The 17695-nt window shown below is 56.5% G+C and overlaps 1 protein-coding gene across 3 annotated transcripts; it reads left to right on the top strand.

The window, feature by feature from the left end:
• Positions 1-328: 328 nt before the first annotated feature.
• EGFL7 (EGF like domain multiple 7) lies at positions 329-17656 on the top strand. Of its 3 annotated transcripts, none has more exons than XM_082775357.1 (10): positions 329-487; positions 4932-5000; positions 9538-9724; positions 11272-11394; positions 11549-11661; positions 12209-12304; positions 13595-13759; positions 14567-14631; positions 14937-15099; positions 17362-17656. In XM_082775357.1, exons 3-10 carry the CDS (start codon positions 9645-9647, stop codon positions 17382-17384), a joined length of 828 nt encoding a protein of 275 aa, XP_082631483.1. In that variant the 5' UTR covers positions 329-487; positions 4932-5000; positions 9538-9644; the 3' UTR covers positions 17385-17656. The 3 variants fall into 3 exon arrangements, with proteins under 3 accessions (XP_082631483.1, XP_082631484.1, XP_082631485.1); XM_082775358.1 differs by having other exon boundaries at positions 329-492; XM_082775359.1 differs by lacking the exon at positions 329-487 and adding an exon at positions 3077-3099.
• The last annotated feature ends 39 nt before the right edge of the window (positions 17657-17695 follow it).

The following is a 17695-nucleotide window of genomic DNA, read 5'->3' as shown; positions in this document are numbered from 1 at the left end:
GGCAGCCATTTTAGGGCTGTTGTGCGGTGCAGGTGGGAGCCCAGGCGGGCGGGCAGTGCCTCCTCCTTGGCCGCCTGTCCTTCCACATGGCCCTGATGGCAGCCAGCTGTGTCCCCTCCATCTTGGGGCCTGGCAGGCACAGGGTGGGGGTGCCGCCCCACAGCCCCTCTCCCCTCCGGGCATGCGGCAGCCGTGTTTGTTCTCCTCACAGCGCCCGTTATCAGCGCACAACACACACAGGAAGTCCTGTCTGGGATTGTCCATCCCCGGCCTGATTTATACAGGAAGAAAAGCATAAAAAGCCACCCTTCCACCTCAGCAGTCACCTCCTGCCTGTGCGCGGCCGGCGGCCGGCCATGCGGGGGGCGCGAGGCGGGCAGCCGGGCCCTGGCCCAGGGCGGCCATGCGGGGATGGCGGCTGGCAGCCACGGGGCAGAGCAGCGACAGGGACGGTCCCGGCACGGCGGGGGACAGCGGGGCGCCGCAGGTACGGTACGAGACACGGCCATCACCACCGAGGGGATAGACTGCGACGGGATGGGGCGGAGGGGTTGTGCTTGTCAGGCTGCGGTGGGGTTTTGAGGGCAAGGATGCAGAAATGACGAAGCGCCGCCGAGCAAACAGGTTTGCGAAGCATCCCTCGGCTACCCCGCTGCCAGCTGCCTGTGTGCCGAGCTGAGGGATGGCTCCGGTGCTGGTTTGCTCAGAGCTGAGCCCAGCCCATAGCACTATTATTTTAATTCACTCCACTGGTGCTTAGGCTGTTTTCCAGGAACAGAAGAGTCCTGGCTGCTGGACAGAGGGTTTATTTTAGCCCTTGCGCATGCAGAGGAAGGCTGCAACGCCTGTGCACGCAAAGATACGTATATAAGACAGCTGGAAATTCCTAGCAAACCGCCTTTCGTTCTGTCATTCCTTCTCTTTTTGCATCTGTCTGTCTCTCGGAGTGCCTCTGCAGTAACCCCACGTTGTTCATCCTTGCACCCACGCCCTGCCACCTGCACCCATTCCCCCTGCACAGCCGGCGGCAGTGGGCCCCTGGGCCATGCTGCTGCTGTGCTGCCGATTTCGGGTGGCAGTGGCAGAGCTCAGCCCTTGGGGACAGGCAGGACACAGGGCTGGACAAAGCTCAGGGCAGGGACTGGCCTTGCTGAGGTTGGTGCTGGATAACTGCGAGCCCAGAGCGTGCTGTGGTTTGCCTGCCAGGAGCTCAGCAAAGCCTCTTAATTTATAACCGTGGGTGTTTTGCATACAGGTTTTTTTCAGCTACCTGCAGACCTGTGCGTCCTGCCCTACTGATCTGTGGCATTACACAATGCAGGGAGCAGGCTTTCAGTGGCTCATCGGGAGTATTTGAGGATAAAAGGTGGGCTGTGGGTAGGAGCGGCAGGGCTACCCAGGCATGCGGGGCAGGACCAAGCCAGTGAATATTCTTGACAGAAATAATTAGGTATACTTTTTCACAGGGCCTAACATTCACAGAAGAAATACTAAGGTTTTGCAGATGATAAAAGTAATGTGAAAGTGGGTTGGCAAGCTTTGGCACTGCCTGGGAGGTGGTGTAAGACTGAAGCCCAGATGCGGTGGCTGGACCCTGAGCCTCCCCTGCAAATGCACCTCTCTGGGTATCAGTGGGGTTAGCGGTGCGTACAGAAACCCCCCAGCCTGCCCTCTGAATGTTGTTCCCTGTGATCAAGAATTAATTCCGGGGATTGAGTTAGTTCCTCTCTATGCTGCTAAACTATCAGCTCTGTACAACTTTCCCTAGAGGTAAGGAAGAGAAATTGAATCTGGGATGCAGGATTATTTGAGCCACTTCCCAGACTCTGCTGCTGCAGATGGGACTGGCTCTGGGGAGATAGATTTACAAACTGCAACAAATTAGAGTAAACGAACCTGACTCACAGTCACACCAGCAGCAGAAGGACATGCTGAAACACAAGGGAAGATTTAACTTGAGCTTTCAGACCAGACAGCGAAGGAAAAGGAAGGGAGGGGTCTTTGCAAACAGAAGAGGGGAATAAAAAAATGTTATTTAATTCTCTGTCCCCTCTCCCAAAGCAAACCCTTGGCTTCCCGTCTGCCTGTAGCCGGGGAGGTGATGGCAGAGAGGAGCTCCGCTTAGTGCAGATTTCTGGAACTGGAGACTTTCTCCTGATACTGAAGGATAATTAGAGGGGAAAAAAAATGAAAAAAACAGTCTTGTGCTGAATGCTCTCGCTGGCATGGCTGTGATTAAGAGACCAGCTGAGCCATGCATGCAACTCCCAGCCGTTCCCACTGCACTTTCCGTGCGCTCCTTGGGGAGTGATTCACTGGAAAAACGCAGAAGGGAAAGGCAGGGCGGGAACCATTCCCCACTGACTAACACTACTTTTTTTTTTTTGGCCAGGGAAATTTCACAGAAAGCAGCAAAATTCAGTTTATTCCTGAGTGAGATGAATCATTTCCAGTTTGTATACAGAAGCCGTTACTGCCTCCCCTAAACGTATATCAGAATGGTGTGTACTAAAAGAAAATAAACGTGGCTGCAGGATGCTGCCCTGTTCGCACCTTTGTTTTTTGCACAGTTGCAGGCTGCCGTATGTCCCTGTCGCAGACTCGATTTATAACATGGTCCTGCTTGAGGAGTCCTTACTCAGAGAAAAAAAATCGCTTTGTGGGAATGAGATCTGGGTCATAATACGCATAGCAGAGGCAACTGGTGGTGAGAGACCCAGTGCTATGGGCCAAGTACTTTTCTTGGTTTGACCTGCTTTGATCCCACTGACATCAATGGACGCCTCTAGATTTCCACTGAGATAACTGCTCTGCAGCTGACGCAATGGAGAACAATATGGAACATAATAGAATAGTGGGAGGTCTTTTTCCTCGCAGAGTTCTGCAGAGCAGAGGCTGCTCCAAAGCCTAAACTTTAGTGTAAAGTTTGCAGACAGCCTTACGAAAAGCCCGAGAAGGAGAATTTGTCCTAAACCAGGAAAAGCAGACCCCCCCTTTTTTTTTTTTCGAATCACCGAAAATTCCTATTTCTTTCACAAGCACTCCCGGTTCTGTGCCAGACCCCCGTGGAGGCCAGCAAGAGACCATTGTGCACAGCAGGTATGCAGCCAGCCCCGGTTTGGAGCAGCTGAGAGGTTTTGCATCTGTATGTGTGTCACTCTTCTGTCCGTGTCCCCATCCATCCACCTCCAGCTGCCACCTCAGCACCTCTGGCCCCCGTTTTGGGAAGCTCTCCCGTACGTGGGCGCATCCCGGCTGGTGCAAAGGGCTGTAAGCACTCCCCTCGAGGAGCAGATCCTGCTGTGGGACCTTAATGCTGGTCTCTTATGAGGTCTCCTCCGTTAATCATTCCTTTTTCGTGCCGACAGAGCCCCTGCTGCAGACACTTTCATGCCCCCCAAGCTCTCCTCCTGCACGGGGAGCCTTTGGTGCCCCACGGGACGGTCGGATTTGGGGGTTGTGGTGTTTTCACCTTCAAAGCCCGCCTGGTGGATGGTTTGAGACCTTCCCTGGGTGAGGCTCGGTTTAGCTCATAGTACACGCTGGTGGTAAAACCAGTGGGAGACGAGATTTAATGTTCAATCTGAGAGGGAGGTTGTGCAGAAACATTTCTTCCTTGGCCTGGAGACAAGCATTAATATTAGATGTCGTGGGAGTATGCTTCTGAAGTGCAAGGGAGAAAGCTTCGGAGGAAGCAGGGAAAATGCCAGCCCAGGGAGGACTCCAAATTCAGCCAGACTCTCAGTCGGGAGCCAAAATCCCTTACTGCCACTGTCAGAGCCTCATCACACCTGTATTAACAGAGCCAACAGATCTGATCTGCCCCTGCGCCCAACTGGCACACCTCCACTGCCTCCAAGGGAACTTTGCCAGGCTGTATCCTGGGGGATTTCCTCCCGACATAATGAATATTAGCACACAAGACACTGAATCCTCCCTCTGAGCGGAGGATTAAATGCTCTTTTAATGTGCTATACGCAGTTCTTAAGCGGATAACACGGGCACTTGCTTGCGCAAAGATTTGGCCAAGCCAATGGAGCTGAAAAGCAAACATTTTGCAATTCAAATAATTGCAGAAATTTCAAATCGCTGCAGTGCACTCCGGGAATTATTGTGGGATGGCTGAAAGGGCGCTCACAAAGGCCTTGAGGTGTTGTGCTTAGCCCTGCAACGTGCTGATGTCCCACGAGGAGCTGAAGGCTGCGTGCCGTGAGGGAACGGGTCCATCCCCTTTCTCGCCATCCCCGGGGACTCGTGCAAAAGTTGCCTGGGGATTGAGGGAGCTTAGGCCCTAAATCAACGTCTGCAAGTGTTGCAGGTGGCAAAATACGGTGTTGGGCTGCAGCGGGTGGGATCATAAGCGAGCAGGAGGGAATTTTGGTACAGCCGGGCTGTGTCAGCAGGGATGGGGCACCCCGGAGAGGTGGGGAACCTGCTCTTGGGGGTTCATGGAAAATCCCAGCCTTGTGCAGCAGGGAAACTGCTGAGAGGGGAGAGCTCAGTGTCTAGTGAAGTCCTGGCGCTGCCTTTTAGGCAGTCCTGCTGGGCTCTGCCCTCGCTCGTGTCCCTGTCTGCTCTATCCCAAAGGGTGCAAGGGCACTGCGGGTCTGCCCAGCCTTTCCCACCAGGCTCACAGCAGTGTGACCCCACTGCAAGGCCCCCTTGGATGTTCCTAAAGCCCTCGCTGCCCAGCTGTACTGCTCAGGAGGGACGAGATGGCCCTCCCGGCACCCTTCCACCATGAATGCTGTGTCCGTGCCTCTCCAGCACACCAGCTGGATGCCAGACACGGGCGCTCTGCAGCCACGATCCCGTGCTCACCCCAATCCTCAAGGAGCTCCGGGTCCCTCATGGGCAAGGGCTGGATCCCTGATACCTTCCCACAGGACACAGAGAGTGTAACCACATTTTTTTTCTTTCTGTCCTGACAGTAAGAAGCCAAGATGCTGCTTCAGGGAAGGATCCCCGCTCGGGACAGATGACAGAGCACCACGAATAAGGTGAGAGTCTCGGTCGCGAAATTAGATGCATTTCAGTATGGTCACACGGAGAAGCTTTCCACCAGCTTCCAAAGATGTTTTGCAACTATTAGACAAGCTGACTATCAGGCACTGTTCATCTCCCCATAAACCAGAAAAAAAAACAAAAAAAAAAAAACAGTGGTGTTCTCTGCATAATAAGATAATTACCGTCCCTTTGAGGCTCTAGGGAAAAGTTGCCTGTGCTTTGCACTGATGAGATTACGTGAGCTGAAATCAGCCCCCAGAGGTTTGCTGGATCCAGGCGGGGCGAGCAAACCCTCCTGTTTCCTGCTCGTGCAACCTAAGGTGTAACGTGGAGCCGTGCTTCCACCGGCGTCAGGGATCCTGTCCCTGGCTGCGGGAGGGATCCCGTCCCCAGCACGCTCCGTCCTGCCTCGTGGTGAAGCTTTTTCTCCACAAGCACGTCCCGGAGCTGATTCCCATCTGCTCTTTTCCCTTCCCTAAAGAGGGCCTGAGCAAAGCAGTCATGCTCCAGTTACACGAGCCCACCTGAGAGCCCCCCAGCAGCACGCCCCGGCTTTCCTGGGGGGCGCAGCGTGACCCAGGGCAGCTCCGAGGCAATCTGAGCATCCACAGGGAAATAGAGGGGACGGGGCAGTGACCCCGGCTGCTCTTCTGGAGCCATTACTGTTTAACTGGTAAACATTTCCTTTAAATGCCTACATGGTTTCATTAAAAAAAAATAATAATAAATTGCAAAGCTTAATGGGAACAACTGTTCCCGGGGGGGTGTATCCTGCCACTCAGCCACACATCAGGCCCCTGCTATCTTGAAGGCTGGCTCCAGGCGCCTCAGTCCTTTGAAAAACAATAAAGCTCCGTGCTCTAATTTCCCGAGGAAAAACGTAGACCAAACAAGTGGCACTTCGGCACGAAGGGAAGCAGAGAAGCGCAGGGTTTTCTTTGGTAAATAAGCGGGCATTTCACACCAAAAAGCTGCCGCATCTGCCCCAGGGCGTCCCAGGAACCCTCCGAGCATCCTTTAGGGCTGGCCGAAAAGCAGCCTCCCTGTCCTGGCAGTCCTGCAGGACTTTGGTGGTGTGAGGAGTTTTGTGAGGAGTTTTGTGAGGAGTCCAGGGGGATTAAAGGGGCACGGCGGGACCCCACAGCCGTTGGGTTTCGGGGGGAAGGTGATGCAGAGCCACGTGCAGCCTTTTTTAGGGAAAGAGGAATAAATTCACACTGGTGATGGACGGCTTCAGGAAGCCTGTAAGGGGACGGGGGCTATGCTGGGGTCTTCCTCTTACCCTGAACCCGCTGCCCACCCAGGGGAGCTGGTGTGCGGGGAGGGGGCCGGGACCTTGCCCCCCTGATGCCCTTGGGGGCTGTATGGACGCCCTGCAGGTAAGCCCGGCCACCAGCACAGCCCCCTGACAGCCCTGGGGACACCCCAGCAGCCCCCCCAAAAGGGTCAGGACCCCCTCGGGGACCCCTGGCACTTGTCACCCTGTGTCCCCCCCCTCCCATGGCCATGCTCTGCCCGGTCCCTGCGCATCCCCCCACCCCCGGGGGGCTGCTGGCAGCCAGCATGGGGGGGGTCCGGAGGTTTTGGGGAGGGGGGCGACACATCGGGGCGGGGGCAGGCGGCTCCCCCCCGTGTCCCGGCGCTTCTCCCCCCCCCATCCTCTTTCTCCGGGAGGCTCCGCTTTTCCTGCTCATTGGGCCGGGGCGGAGGGACCGGCTGGGGCTTGGGGGGGGGGGGAAGGAAACGCCGGGGGGGGGCAGCGGCGAGGAGGCGACTCCGCGGCTCCGCCACCGCCACCGGTGAGTCCCGGAGGCTGCGGAGCCCCCCCCGGGGGGCTCGGCACGGCTGGGGGGGGGGTCCGCATCCTCGGGGGGAGAAGGGGAAGGCGTGGGGAGGGGTAAAAGGGGGGTAAAAGGAAGGGGGAGAGGGGCTGGGGGGGCTGGGGCAAGGGGGTGTCGTGCCCCGGGGGGAGAGGGGCACCCTGGAGGGGGTGCTGGCACCCTGGGGGGTTGCTGGCACCCTTGGGGGGGTGCTGGCACCCTGGGGGGGGGTGCTGGCACCCTAGGGGGGGTGCTGGCACCCTGCGGGGGGTGCTGGTACCCTGTGGGGGGTGCTGGCACCCTACGGGGGGTGCCCGCATCCCGGGTGCCCCCCACCCCCTGTCCCCAGGTCCCTGCGCTCAGCTCCGCGCTGCCGAGCAGCATCCATCCCCCTGCCCCTGCTCCTCGACCCAGGGGAGCGGCTGGAAGGGGTCAGAAGGGGGGGGAAAGCTGCGCCCCTACTGCAGCTCCCGACCCTCCCCAAGGGCCTGGGCACCGAGCTGCAGGGCTGCGAGATGCGGGCTCACCTCCAAAATCGGGCCACGCTGGTGGTAGAAATGCAGCTCGGGGGGAATCGCATCCCTCGGAGGGGCTGGAGCCTCTGGCATCACTTCTGGAGGCAGCCCCCGGCTCGTGCTGCTGGCATCACCTGGAGCTTTTAGCCTGGGTTTTTGGAGGCAGAGCAGGATGAGGTGCTGCTCGCCTGCCTCGGGTGAGCGTTTTCCTGCTGCTCACCTGCTTCTGGGGTTGTATTTTCCCCTTGGGTCCTGCTGTGAGTTAGAGAGAGGGCTTGGAAGCGAAATGGGGATGTTTCCGGCTGCTGGAGAAGGACCCACAGAGCACAGGGCTGGCCGAGGAGCCTTTGCTGCCCCCTAAACCAGCAGAAGCTCAGATGCACCTACGTAGTTTCACTTGCCAAGCCGTGGGGCTTCAGCTCAGCATTCAAGAAATGAGAAAGACACTGAAAAAAGGCTTTTTGCTTTATTATTTTTTTTTCCCTTTTTTTCCCCTCAAACCTGAAAAGCTTTTCCTTAAATGATGTGCTTTAAAAATGGGGTACCAGGATAGATAGAGGCAACAGGTTGGAGGATCTTCTGCAGCTTTCAAGAGCCCGATTTTCACAATTTTCGTAAGCTCATAAAAGAGACAAGCACAGGCTATGATATTTTCCGCTTTCAAAACTCCATCTGATATTAAGCAACCAGGATTTGATGTCCCGAGGGGATGCTCGGACCACTTGAGGTAGGGCAGCGCTGCCCCAAGTCCAAAGAGAAAAACAACCCGTCTGGATTTTCGGCTCCTGCCCTGCGTTTCTGCCCTTCCCCACAGGGAAAGCTCCCCTGGTGGCTGCAGGAATTCTGTGGGAGGCCTGCGATGGTTGGCAGGGCTCAACTTGGAGGCTTCTGGAGGAGCACCACTAGCTCAGGATCTGTGCCTGTGGGGAAAATGTGGAAAGCCCCTGTCTGAGCAGCAGGGATTGAGTCCGTCCTTATACACCGGTGTCCCTGGGATGTCTCCAGAAGGACTGGGGACTAAAAAAATATTGCTTTACTGGTTTTTAAGAGCTTTCCCACAGGTCTTTCCTGATTTATTAATCATTAAAACATGAGAAGTTCTGTTAAGTCTGGAGGAAAGGTAGGAGAATGGAGGGCTGCAGGCTGCGTATCCCCCAAATCCTCCTTTCCCCCTCAAAGCCAGGCTCACACCTTGGTTAAGCTGGGCCCAGGCGTGTGCAGCCAGAGGGTGGTGGCGTTGCCACCCCCTTAATGTGCTTCTGGAGCCAGGCCCTCAGCTTCTGCCCCGGGTTTGGTGGTGGAGCGAGCTCCTGGGGCTGCGTTTTACAGCGATAAATCTTCTTACACGAAGAGATGCTGCTGCCTGCCTTGGAGGAGGACTTGGAGAGCTACAGGTCTACAGCTTTGGGATGATCATCCCCAAAAACCCGGCGTTAGGAATTGTCCATGGAAGTTTGGGGATGAACCTGCAACTCTCCAGTCCATTCTCATCCCACCTCACCTGGGGATTTTAAAACTTTTAGGTAGCTCTGCGGTTTCAGAAGGATTCTCCTCGTTGTGTTGTACCCCAGTGAAGCAACTCCTTTTTCAGGGTTTAATCAGAAAGCATGATTCTTTCTTTAATTGTCGTGTGTTTAAGGTGGGTTTCTTTATTTCTTCCTCCTTTAACTGCTGCCATCCGGAGGCCAACTCTTTTGTATAAATTAGACACTGTGTAAATTAGATATTGTTACTGACCTCCTTCAGCCCTGTTTCAAATTTGTCCTCTGCTAGAAAATCAAAGCCTCTATTTCCAACTTGGTTAGTACTGACTCTGCGGACGGGACATATGGCCCTTAAAGCACTTTTCTCTGGCAAGAGCGTGTATGTTAAAGAGAAGAAGATCAGATTTCAGCATGTTATGTGGTGGGAAAATGCAGCTCCACAATGCTGTATGGATTAAGAAATTACAGGGCATTGTTTTGGCCTTGCTGCCTGGAATTGGCTGCCTATTTCGAACGATGCAGGTTCCCTCTGCACAGCCCAACGAGGGCAGTGCTGCCACCACATCCCACCCTGGGTGGATGCCTCACAGGGAAATTCCTGTCCCCTTAGAGCCAGCCTGGCTGTCGGTGTCACGCTGTGCCCTGTCGGATGTCATGGGCTGGGTGTGGGCACCACGTCTTCACACCTTTTTTTTTTTTGCTCTCTTCCAGGGTTCCCCGCTGAAGCGTGAGCCATGCAGTAGGAGCCAGCGCTTCCCACCGAGGAGTGACCCTGGTCCGTGCCGCACAGCCCAGCAGGCAGCAGGAGGGGACAGGACATGCCCCGACTCAGCTGCCTCCTCTCAGGACTCGCCTTCATCCTCAGCACGACCAGCACGGAGGGTTTTGCCCGGGCAGGGTAAGCTCCTTTATGTCTGCATCTCCCAGAGCTGTCACAAGCACGGGCTCATCCTCACCCGGTGGTGGGCACCTTGCTGGGCTGGCCAGGAGCTGGGAAAAGGTTCCTGGGGCAGCCACATCTCGGCAGGTCCTCACTGGGGTCTGTTTGCTGGGCCACTGAAGCGAAAAACCCCTCTAGAGAAAATGCCCTGGCTCTGTTTAGCCCATGCAGGGGACACAAAGGCACTCTGGGCTTTTTGTCCGGGAGAGTCAAAAGCTAAAGAGGCCCTGAGCTGTTCAGGAATTATTATTGGCCCTTTCAAGCACATCCTTGCACAAAAATACTCTCAAAAATGCTGTCTTGCTATCGTGCCAGTCAAGCCTTGCAAACGAGCCATCAAAGCCGGCTGCTGTCTCCCAGCTCTGAGAGGCTGCAGCGTGCAGGGGATGCAGGTATTAAACCCCCCAGGGACTGCTGCAGCACTTGTGGCCCCTGGGAGCAGCAGCCCCAGCAATTCCCCTTCCCTTTTCCTGGAATTGGGGCTGACACGGGCCCTACATCCATCCCAGCACCACCTCAATAACCACGTCTCAGCTCCCTGCTGGGCCAAAGGGTGCCCAGCGCTCAGCGCCCCGATTCCTTCCCCTGCCAAAAGGATCTCACGCTCAGCAGATTCAGCTCACATTTTCTACAAAGTTTGTTTTTACATTGAAATACTCTCCTCTAGCATTGAACCTTTCGCATTCTGGTCATGACCGTACCCACAGGCTGGATTCCTCTCTCACACGCACATGCTGCAGCTATAGCTTTATTATAAAATCTGCAAAGCAAACAATTGCCATTTAAAAACCGTGTCTTCTGTAACATTAACCAGTGAGGCTGAGAGGAGTTTTCTGGAGTTAATGGAAGCCATCTGATGTCCATGTTAATTCCCAGACTCTTTAATTCTAATTTTCTAATCGAGCTGGGAGGCTGAGACAAGCAAACAAGCTCCTCAGAGGGACTGACCTGCTTGGGCTGGAAAATGTTGAAGAAAAAGAATCTTTAACTGATACTGCTTTGGCTGTTAACCTTGGGAAAATTTTTGACTGGATCTCAGTTATCTTAGAAGGAACAGAGAGCAACTTTCCTCTGTCCTCTACCTTTTTGCTTTGAGCCTGACCCTTTCTGTGAAATCATTAAATTTTTGGTGACCACAGAGGCATCAGGTTCAGGAATAAGAAGGTCTCGGAGAGGAAAAAATACACCTAAAATTGAATGGTTTTAGGGGAAGGGAGGTAGTGAATGAAAGGAGAACAGCCCTGAGTGAATCCCAACCCCTAAATCTAGGCCCCACTTGTCCAGGACAGAGGAACTGTGCAGGGGTGAGTGGACGAGGGGGCGTCAGTGCCTTTGGTGAGGGCTGGGGAGGAGGAGGCCGTGCAGCCCGCAGCGCTGCCAGCGTTGTCTCCCTGCCCCAAAACAGCCTGCAGTCACCTCCCGGCTCACTCAGGCACCGAGCCACTGCCGTTTCAACAACCCCGGGTAATTTGGGGTGGTCAGGCTGATCACCCCTCTCTGCTCAGCCGCAGGGCCTGCGCCGCCGAGCCGCGGAGCCGCACGGCCGCCTACACCGAGTCCCACGTGCAGCCCGTGTACCAGCCCTACCTCACCACCTGCCAGGGCCACCGCCTCTGCAGCACCTACAGGTGAGGCAGCTGCCTGCTTTCGGTGAGCAGGAGCTGGAGCCTTCCCAGAAAAAAAAAAAAAAAAAGCACCTGGGGTGGTGTGGGAGCGGGGTGGGGGGCTCAGGGTGGCCCCCGATGGTCAGTCCCGCAGCTCAGCCCCGTTTCTGTGTTGCAGGACCATCTACAAGGTTGCCTACCGGCAGGTGTACAGGCAGGTGCCCCAGCACGTGGCTTCATGCTGTCCTGGCTGGAGCAGAGCCAGCAGCCATGCACTCAGCTGCAACACAGGTAAGGAGGCTGCTGTGCCACCCCTGGGCCAGTGCTCGCCTTCCCTGTCCCCAATACCTTGTGTCCAGGTAGCTCAGGTCCCCAAACAAGGCCCCAGCTCTCTCGTTTACTGACACCAGTCCAATTCCCCCTGTAGGAAAGCGTTTACATTTTTAGCCTCCGATAGCACAGCTAAATGTGGCTCGATTTCTGATTAATTTCAATCCTTTCTCTGCTGCCTCACAGGCCGTTTTGCCTTCGGGATTGTTTATTAACTTTATGGTCACCGGAGGATAAATAAAATGAGTAAGTCCTTTCCATATCAATCAGCAGTAATGGAAGAGAAATGCTTTCAGGAGGAAACTGTGATGTGCAGCACAAAACAAACGCAGAGCACATCAGCAGCTAATCTGCCCCCAGCAGAGCTCGGAGCTCAGCACCAGACACTTCCCAGGCCTGATGCTGCCTGAGCAGCCGGGGCTGCTGCGTGCACACACACCTTTGGTGGCAGGGGAGGGGGCTCGGGACCCCCAGCCCTGCCAATGACGCTGTTTCTGATCTTTTGCAGCTCTCTGCCAGGTGCCGTGCCAGAACGGCGGCCGCTGCGCCTTCCCCGGCCGCTGCTCCTGCCCGCCCGGCTGGACGGGACTCTCCTGCCAGACAGGTACTGCTGCACCCCACTGCACCCCACTGCACCCCACTGCACCCCACTGCACCCCACGGCACCCCGCTGCACCCCACGGCACCCCGCTGCTCTCCTGGCCCATCGGTGGGGACAGGGAGCAGCACTGTGGCTCGTCAGCAAGCCTGGTGCTCCCCAGAGCCCAGAGGGGAACCTGTGTGTGACCTCTCCGCACATACCCCTACGCATCCTGCTCCAGGCAGCGATGCCTGCTGGTCCAGCCAGGAAAGCAGGGAAGCTCAGAGCTCCCTGTGTCAGCGCCGGTGCTGCCAGAGGTAGAGCACAGCCCTGGTACCCACATTTGCTCTTTGCTGCTGCTCCACGCTGGGTCAGCACGAGCAGAGGCTGTGCTCTGCTGCGACTGCAGCCAGCAAAGGGCCTTGTGCAGAGCGGCCGTCACACTCACGGGGTCAGCCCGAGACTCTATTTGCAGTGACCCATCTCCCAGCCTTTGTAAACTCGCGCTGTAAACTAAGACACCCGTTTGCTGCACAGACTAAATCTATAAACCAAAAATATCCGGCGGTGGAGGGGAAGGGAAGCTCTCCTGCGTGAGAGCAGCCTCTCGCCGGGGCGCAGGGAAATCTGGCAGAGCCGAGGCAGCAAAGTTCCACAGCCCTTAGCACACCAGCATGGTGCAAACCACGTCTGCCGTGGCTCCTGGCTTTCCACCCTCCTGTAACGCAGAGGAGGAACGTGTGGCATTGACCCACGCTGGGCAGGGCAGGGCTGAGCGCATCGCTGACAGCTCTGGCTCCAGCGCGGGGGAAAAGGATTTTCCCACTGCCTAGAAGAGATTCGCCCGGGCGTGGGAAGCAGCTCTGCTCATTTTGCTTTGTGGGAACAGCTTTAATAACTCCCCCGTGTGAGGAGAGGTTACTGGGTTTTATACACACTTGAAAGGCTGATAGCTCCTCGCCACGGCTGGCTGGAACCAAAACCCCGGCCGTAAATCCAGGATGAGAGCCAAGCGCTGCGAGAGGCAGTGCAGGGCCGCCTGCGCCCGCCTGCTCGGGGATAGTGACCACCCCAGCCTGAATTTGGACATTTCTGAGCTTATCTTTTTGCTTCTGACTCATGTATGGGGACACCAGAGCTGTGCCTGGCACAAATGCCAGCCCTCTCTGGCTGCCCCTGGTCCCATCACATCAACGTGGCCGTGGCAGGGGAGCAGCAGCACCCTGCTCGTGTGGCACCGCCATCCTCACCCCTCGTCCCCCATGAGCATCACCCCACAGCCCCGTCCCCACGGAGCCTTCCCTTTCCTTCCAGATGTGGACGAGTGTGCCGGCCGGAGCCACGGCTGCAGTCAGCTCTGCGTCAACACGGCCGGGAGCTTCCGCTGCGCCTGCCGGGACGGCTTCAGCCTCGCTGCTGACCACAAGAAGTGCCAACCCGCCGGGCTGGGCCCCGGGCCAGGAACCTTCAGCCAAGCAGGTAACCTTCTGCTGAGGCAGCACAGCCCCAGCTGCTCGGGGCCTTTGATGCAAGCTGGGATTACCTCTCAGCATCACAAGGTGGCTGGAGCAGGACTGGCAAGAGAAAGGAGAGAGGACAGCAGCCAGCAGCCAGCAGCTTTATTCCCAGTGACCCAGGAGACCCCAAAAAACACCCTCGTGCACAAGTTTGGTGACAGAGCCCGCTGTGGCATGCGGTGGCCGGGGCCGGGGCTGTGCTCTCCGTCATCGTCGTCGTTCTTCTCGCAGGGCACGTCTGGAGCCACGAGGAGCATCGGGCGCTGCTGGTGACGGCCCATTATTACTTTTGGTACGCGCTGTGACACTTCAAACTCGTACCGTGAGTAATAATGCGCTGTGGCCAGCACTGGCATCGTGAGGGCAAGACCTGGGAGAGCAGGACAGCCCCCGGCACGTGCCCCGCCACCTGCCTGCCTTTGTCCCACCTCCAGGGTCCTCAGCAGGGACAATCCTTTGAGCTGAGAGGGACAGGGCAGAGCTGGCTGCTAACTGATCTCCTGACAACACGGGCATTTTGTCCTTTAAGCATCGAAGCCTGAAATGCTCCCCCACCTTGTTCTAGGTACTCCAGCAGCCAGGAGAGGCGTGCTCACAGTAGCACCAGGTCCGTGCTCTGAGCAGGCGTTGGATCTGGTTCCTGAGCCCTGGGGATGCAGGAGGGGAGCAGCAAGCAGCAGTGCTTGGCCTGAGCCCAGCACGTCCCACTTCACCTCGGGTAAATTTCAGGTTTTTACTAACCGACCTTTTCTTGGTCATATTTTTTCAGGCCCCTCCAATGAAATGAAGGAAGAAATGAAGGACCTGAAGAGCAGAGTGGAAGCGCTGGAGGAGGTGGGTGTTCGGTGCACCCCTCTGCCCCTTCCTTCCCCTCCCTGCCATGGCCCACGGCCGTGCACAGCCGGCTCCAACCCCGGGCTGTGTGCAGCCAGGCTTTCCCTCCACCCCTGCTCTATTTTTAACGCCACGCCGGCCTCACACAGGCAGGGATCAGGCAAGGCTCCCAGCTGTGCTCCACGCTGCTGCAGAGCCTCGCAGCGGCTCTTGCAGCATGGTGTCCCTTTGAACACAACCAAACGCCCCTCCAGCACCGCTCCTGGCCGGGGAGGGCACGCTGACGGCTCCCCTTCTCCCCGCAGAAACTCCAGCTGGTGCTGGCCCCCTTCCACAACCTCGTGACATCTGAGCCCGAGGACGTCGGCGCAGACCCCATCAGCCGGCTGTCCCACTCCCTGCAGCAACTGGACAGAATCGACTCGCTGAGCGAGCAGATCTCCTTCCTCGAGGAGCGGCTGGAGACGTGTAAGTGCCCGGAGGAAGGGGGATTGCAGCGTGGCACTCCGTCCCTCCACGTTTCTCCCCACGCAGCCAAACGCCGCTAACCCGGCCTCGGACCTCAGCCCAGGGCTCTGCTTTGCCAGCAGCCTGGGGCTGGTGGTGCCCTGGGGCAGGGAGGAGGCGCGGAGGTTGGCCCCAGATGCAAGCCAGCCAGAGCAGTAACGCACACGCCACTATTAATCTGCATCTCCCCTCAAACTCGGCAGCCTGTAATTAATAAAAGATGAACACAAACAGCCCATTAGCTTCATTTCAAAGACGTCTTTGAGGCTGCAGCATCTGATTGCCCTCGTAGCATCCAGAATAGCAAGACCAGCACACGGAAACATGGCTCTGAGGCAGAAGCAGCAGGAGCCCACCATGAGCAGTGGCTCACATCTCAGTCAGCACCTTCACCAGCTCCGTTCCCTTCCTCTAGCATTGTAACTTAGTCTGGGGTGAAATGAAAAGAATTCCAAACTTGTAGGAAATTAATAGTCCAAAAAGGCAATCAGGAAAGTTTAGGGAGCGTGCTGAAGCTGGCAGATTTATGAGCCTGGGAAGTTTTAGGCATGTTTCTTGAAGTCTATAGAGCAATCCTTTGCCATGCAGCACACCAGAGGAGGTGTCTTGGTAGCAAACTGAGCAGATTTGAGCAAGAGATGCTGGCGAGAGCTGTCGGTGTGACCGAATGCAGTGTGTCCTGCCTGGCATGCTCCCCTTTATTTTGATCTGCAGCTTGTAGGCAATTTGCAGCTAATTTTCCCATGAAAATATTCCAGTTCAACGTTCCCAGAACCCAACCATGGTTTGTATGGCTCAGGAGCTGGTGTGCAGCAGCAGCCTGCTGCTAACTGCAGAGGGGTTACATGGAGAGACAAAGGGGCAGCGAGGTTTCAGGGCATATCCAGTCCCAGCTCACTGCTTGTGGTAATGGCTTGGATGTAAAAGACTTCAAAGAGCTTGCTTGAAGCTTCAAAATGACCCTTTAAAAAAAAAAAATCTCAGAAAGGGGTAATTATCAGACCCAGCAGTGTCACACAGCAGACCAAGTTTCCTGGCATTGTCCTGTACATATTATTAGTGACAGCAGCGAGGAATGTGAGTAACATCACAAGGTAACGTGGATTTCTTTCAAGGGATGACTGCAGAGCCCTGAAATTAGCTTCTCCCAAGCCCGCTCCAGCAAGCAAAGCGTGCTTCTGTCCCTCCCATGTTCTTGGAAGTCCCCAGAGGACACAAGACCGTTCCTTCTCTCCAGTGAGCGGTGGGGTTTGCAGGGCATCCCTTGGAGAGTGACGTAGCCATCCATTTTTTGTGCCTTGTGAAGCGTAACGCAAAGGTATAACTGCACCCCTCGATTCTCTGCCCAGTGGGGCTGTGTTAAAGCCTCTTCCTTAAACCACCGGTGAGGGCACGAGGTCAGATCTCAAGCCGTGACCGCTTGAGCCCCTCCAGGCCTGCATTACCCCGCTTAGCACAGCCCGTGTCAGCGCTCAGCAGGCCGCTGACAGCCAGCTGGCAGCCAGCAGCACCACTGCCTTGGCTGCTCTGCGGCCGCAGCTCCTTCCCCAGCCCACAAAACCTCCCTGGGCTCCTGCTTGGGCCAGCCGAGGCGCTGGGGGCTTCAGCGAGCGGCAGAGCCTGCTTCCAATTACTTCCAATTCCACAGGCTGCAGTCGGGACAGGCTGGTCCCAGCCTTTTTGTCACTGCTGTCCCCACCTCGGGACACTTTGTGCAGGACTCCCCAGGCTGGGGAGGCGAGCACCACGCTCCCAAAGGCAGGGGGAGGGAGCCAGCAGGGCGTTGTTTGGCAAAGGGAAGCCAGCAAAAACAGGTGACATTTATAAAGGTCTAGGGCAGCCCCATCATTCCGGGGGAAGGAGACAGTGAGAGGATTTAGCACCTTCTGGAAGATGGGGATTGGTTATGGGCAGAACCCTGCAAAAACCTGGATGCTTCTGCGCTTCTGTGCCCATCACGAGCGTGGTTGGAGACATCCAGTGCAGGTTTTGCCTGCAGGTGCTGAAAGGCTGACTCTTGGTGGGTGCAGCCTGCTGTAACAGGTTGTAGTTGTGTGATACGAACCCCCAGGGAGTCAGGCAGTGCTCCCCAGCCCACGCACACCTCTCTGGCCAAGCAGTGGCACGGGAGAACTGCGTTAGCTACGAGCCAGGCGCTGTCACCACACCAAACCCCGGGGAACAACACTGCTGGGTTTATTGATTTATTTTTCATCTTCCCAGGTTCCTGCAAGAACGAACTCTAGCTGAGCGCCTGAGGAACTGGAAGAAGCGGAGCGCATCCGTAGCTTTTATCTCACTCTCCAGCCACGGGCTGGGGCTGAAGCCACATCATCCACAGGAAGACACAGGGTAGCAGGAGAAGGCTGGTTCCCCATCAGCATCTCTGGCGTTTTCTCTTGCAGCTCGCCTTACCGAAGGTCACGCGGTTCCTTCCAAACTGGACTCCTAACCCTCGAGCATCCCGCCCCACTGCTGCTAGAGGGGCAGACAATAAATTGCCTTACCTCGTGCCGTTCATGGTGCCTGGCTGGCTCTACGTGAGGCCGTGCGGTGC

This window comes from Aythya marila (genome assembly GCF_965140915.1).
Source record: "Aythya marila genome assembly, chromosome: 19".
Taxonomy (NCBI): Eukaryota; Metazoa; Chordata; class Aves; order Anseriformes; family Anatidae; genus Aythya; species Aythya marila.
This window is presented reverse-complemented; position numbering and strand designations above follow the sequence as displayed.

Coding starts and splice junctions, on each gene's coding strand:
- EGFL7 (XM_082775357.1), top strand. CDS start 9,645: ATGCCCCGACTCAGCTGCCTCCTCTCAGGACTCGCCTTCATCCTCAGC. Junction 11,395..11,548: donor CGCCTCTGCAGCACCTACAG/GTGAGGCAGCTG, acceptor TCTGTGTTGCAG/GACCATCTACAAGGTTGCCT. Junction 15,100..17,361: donor CGAGGAGCGGCTGGAGACGT/GTAAGTGCCCGG, acceptor TCATCTTCCCAG/GTTCCTGCAAGAACGAACTC.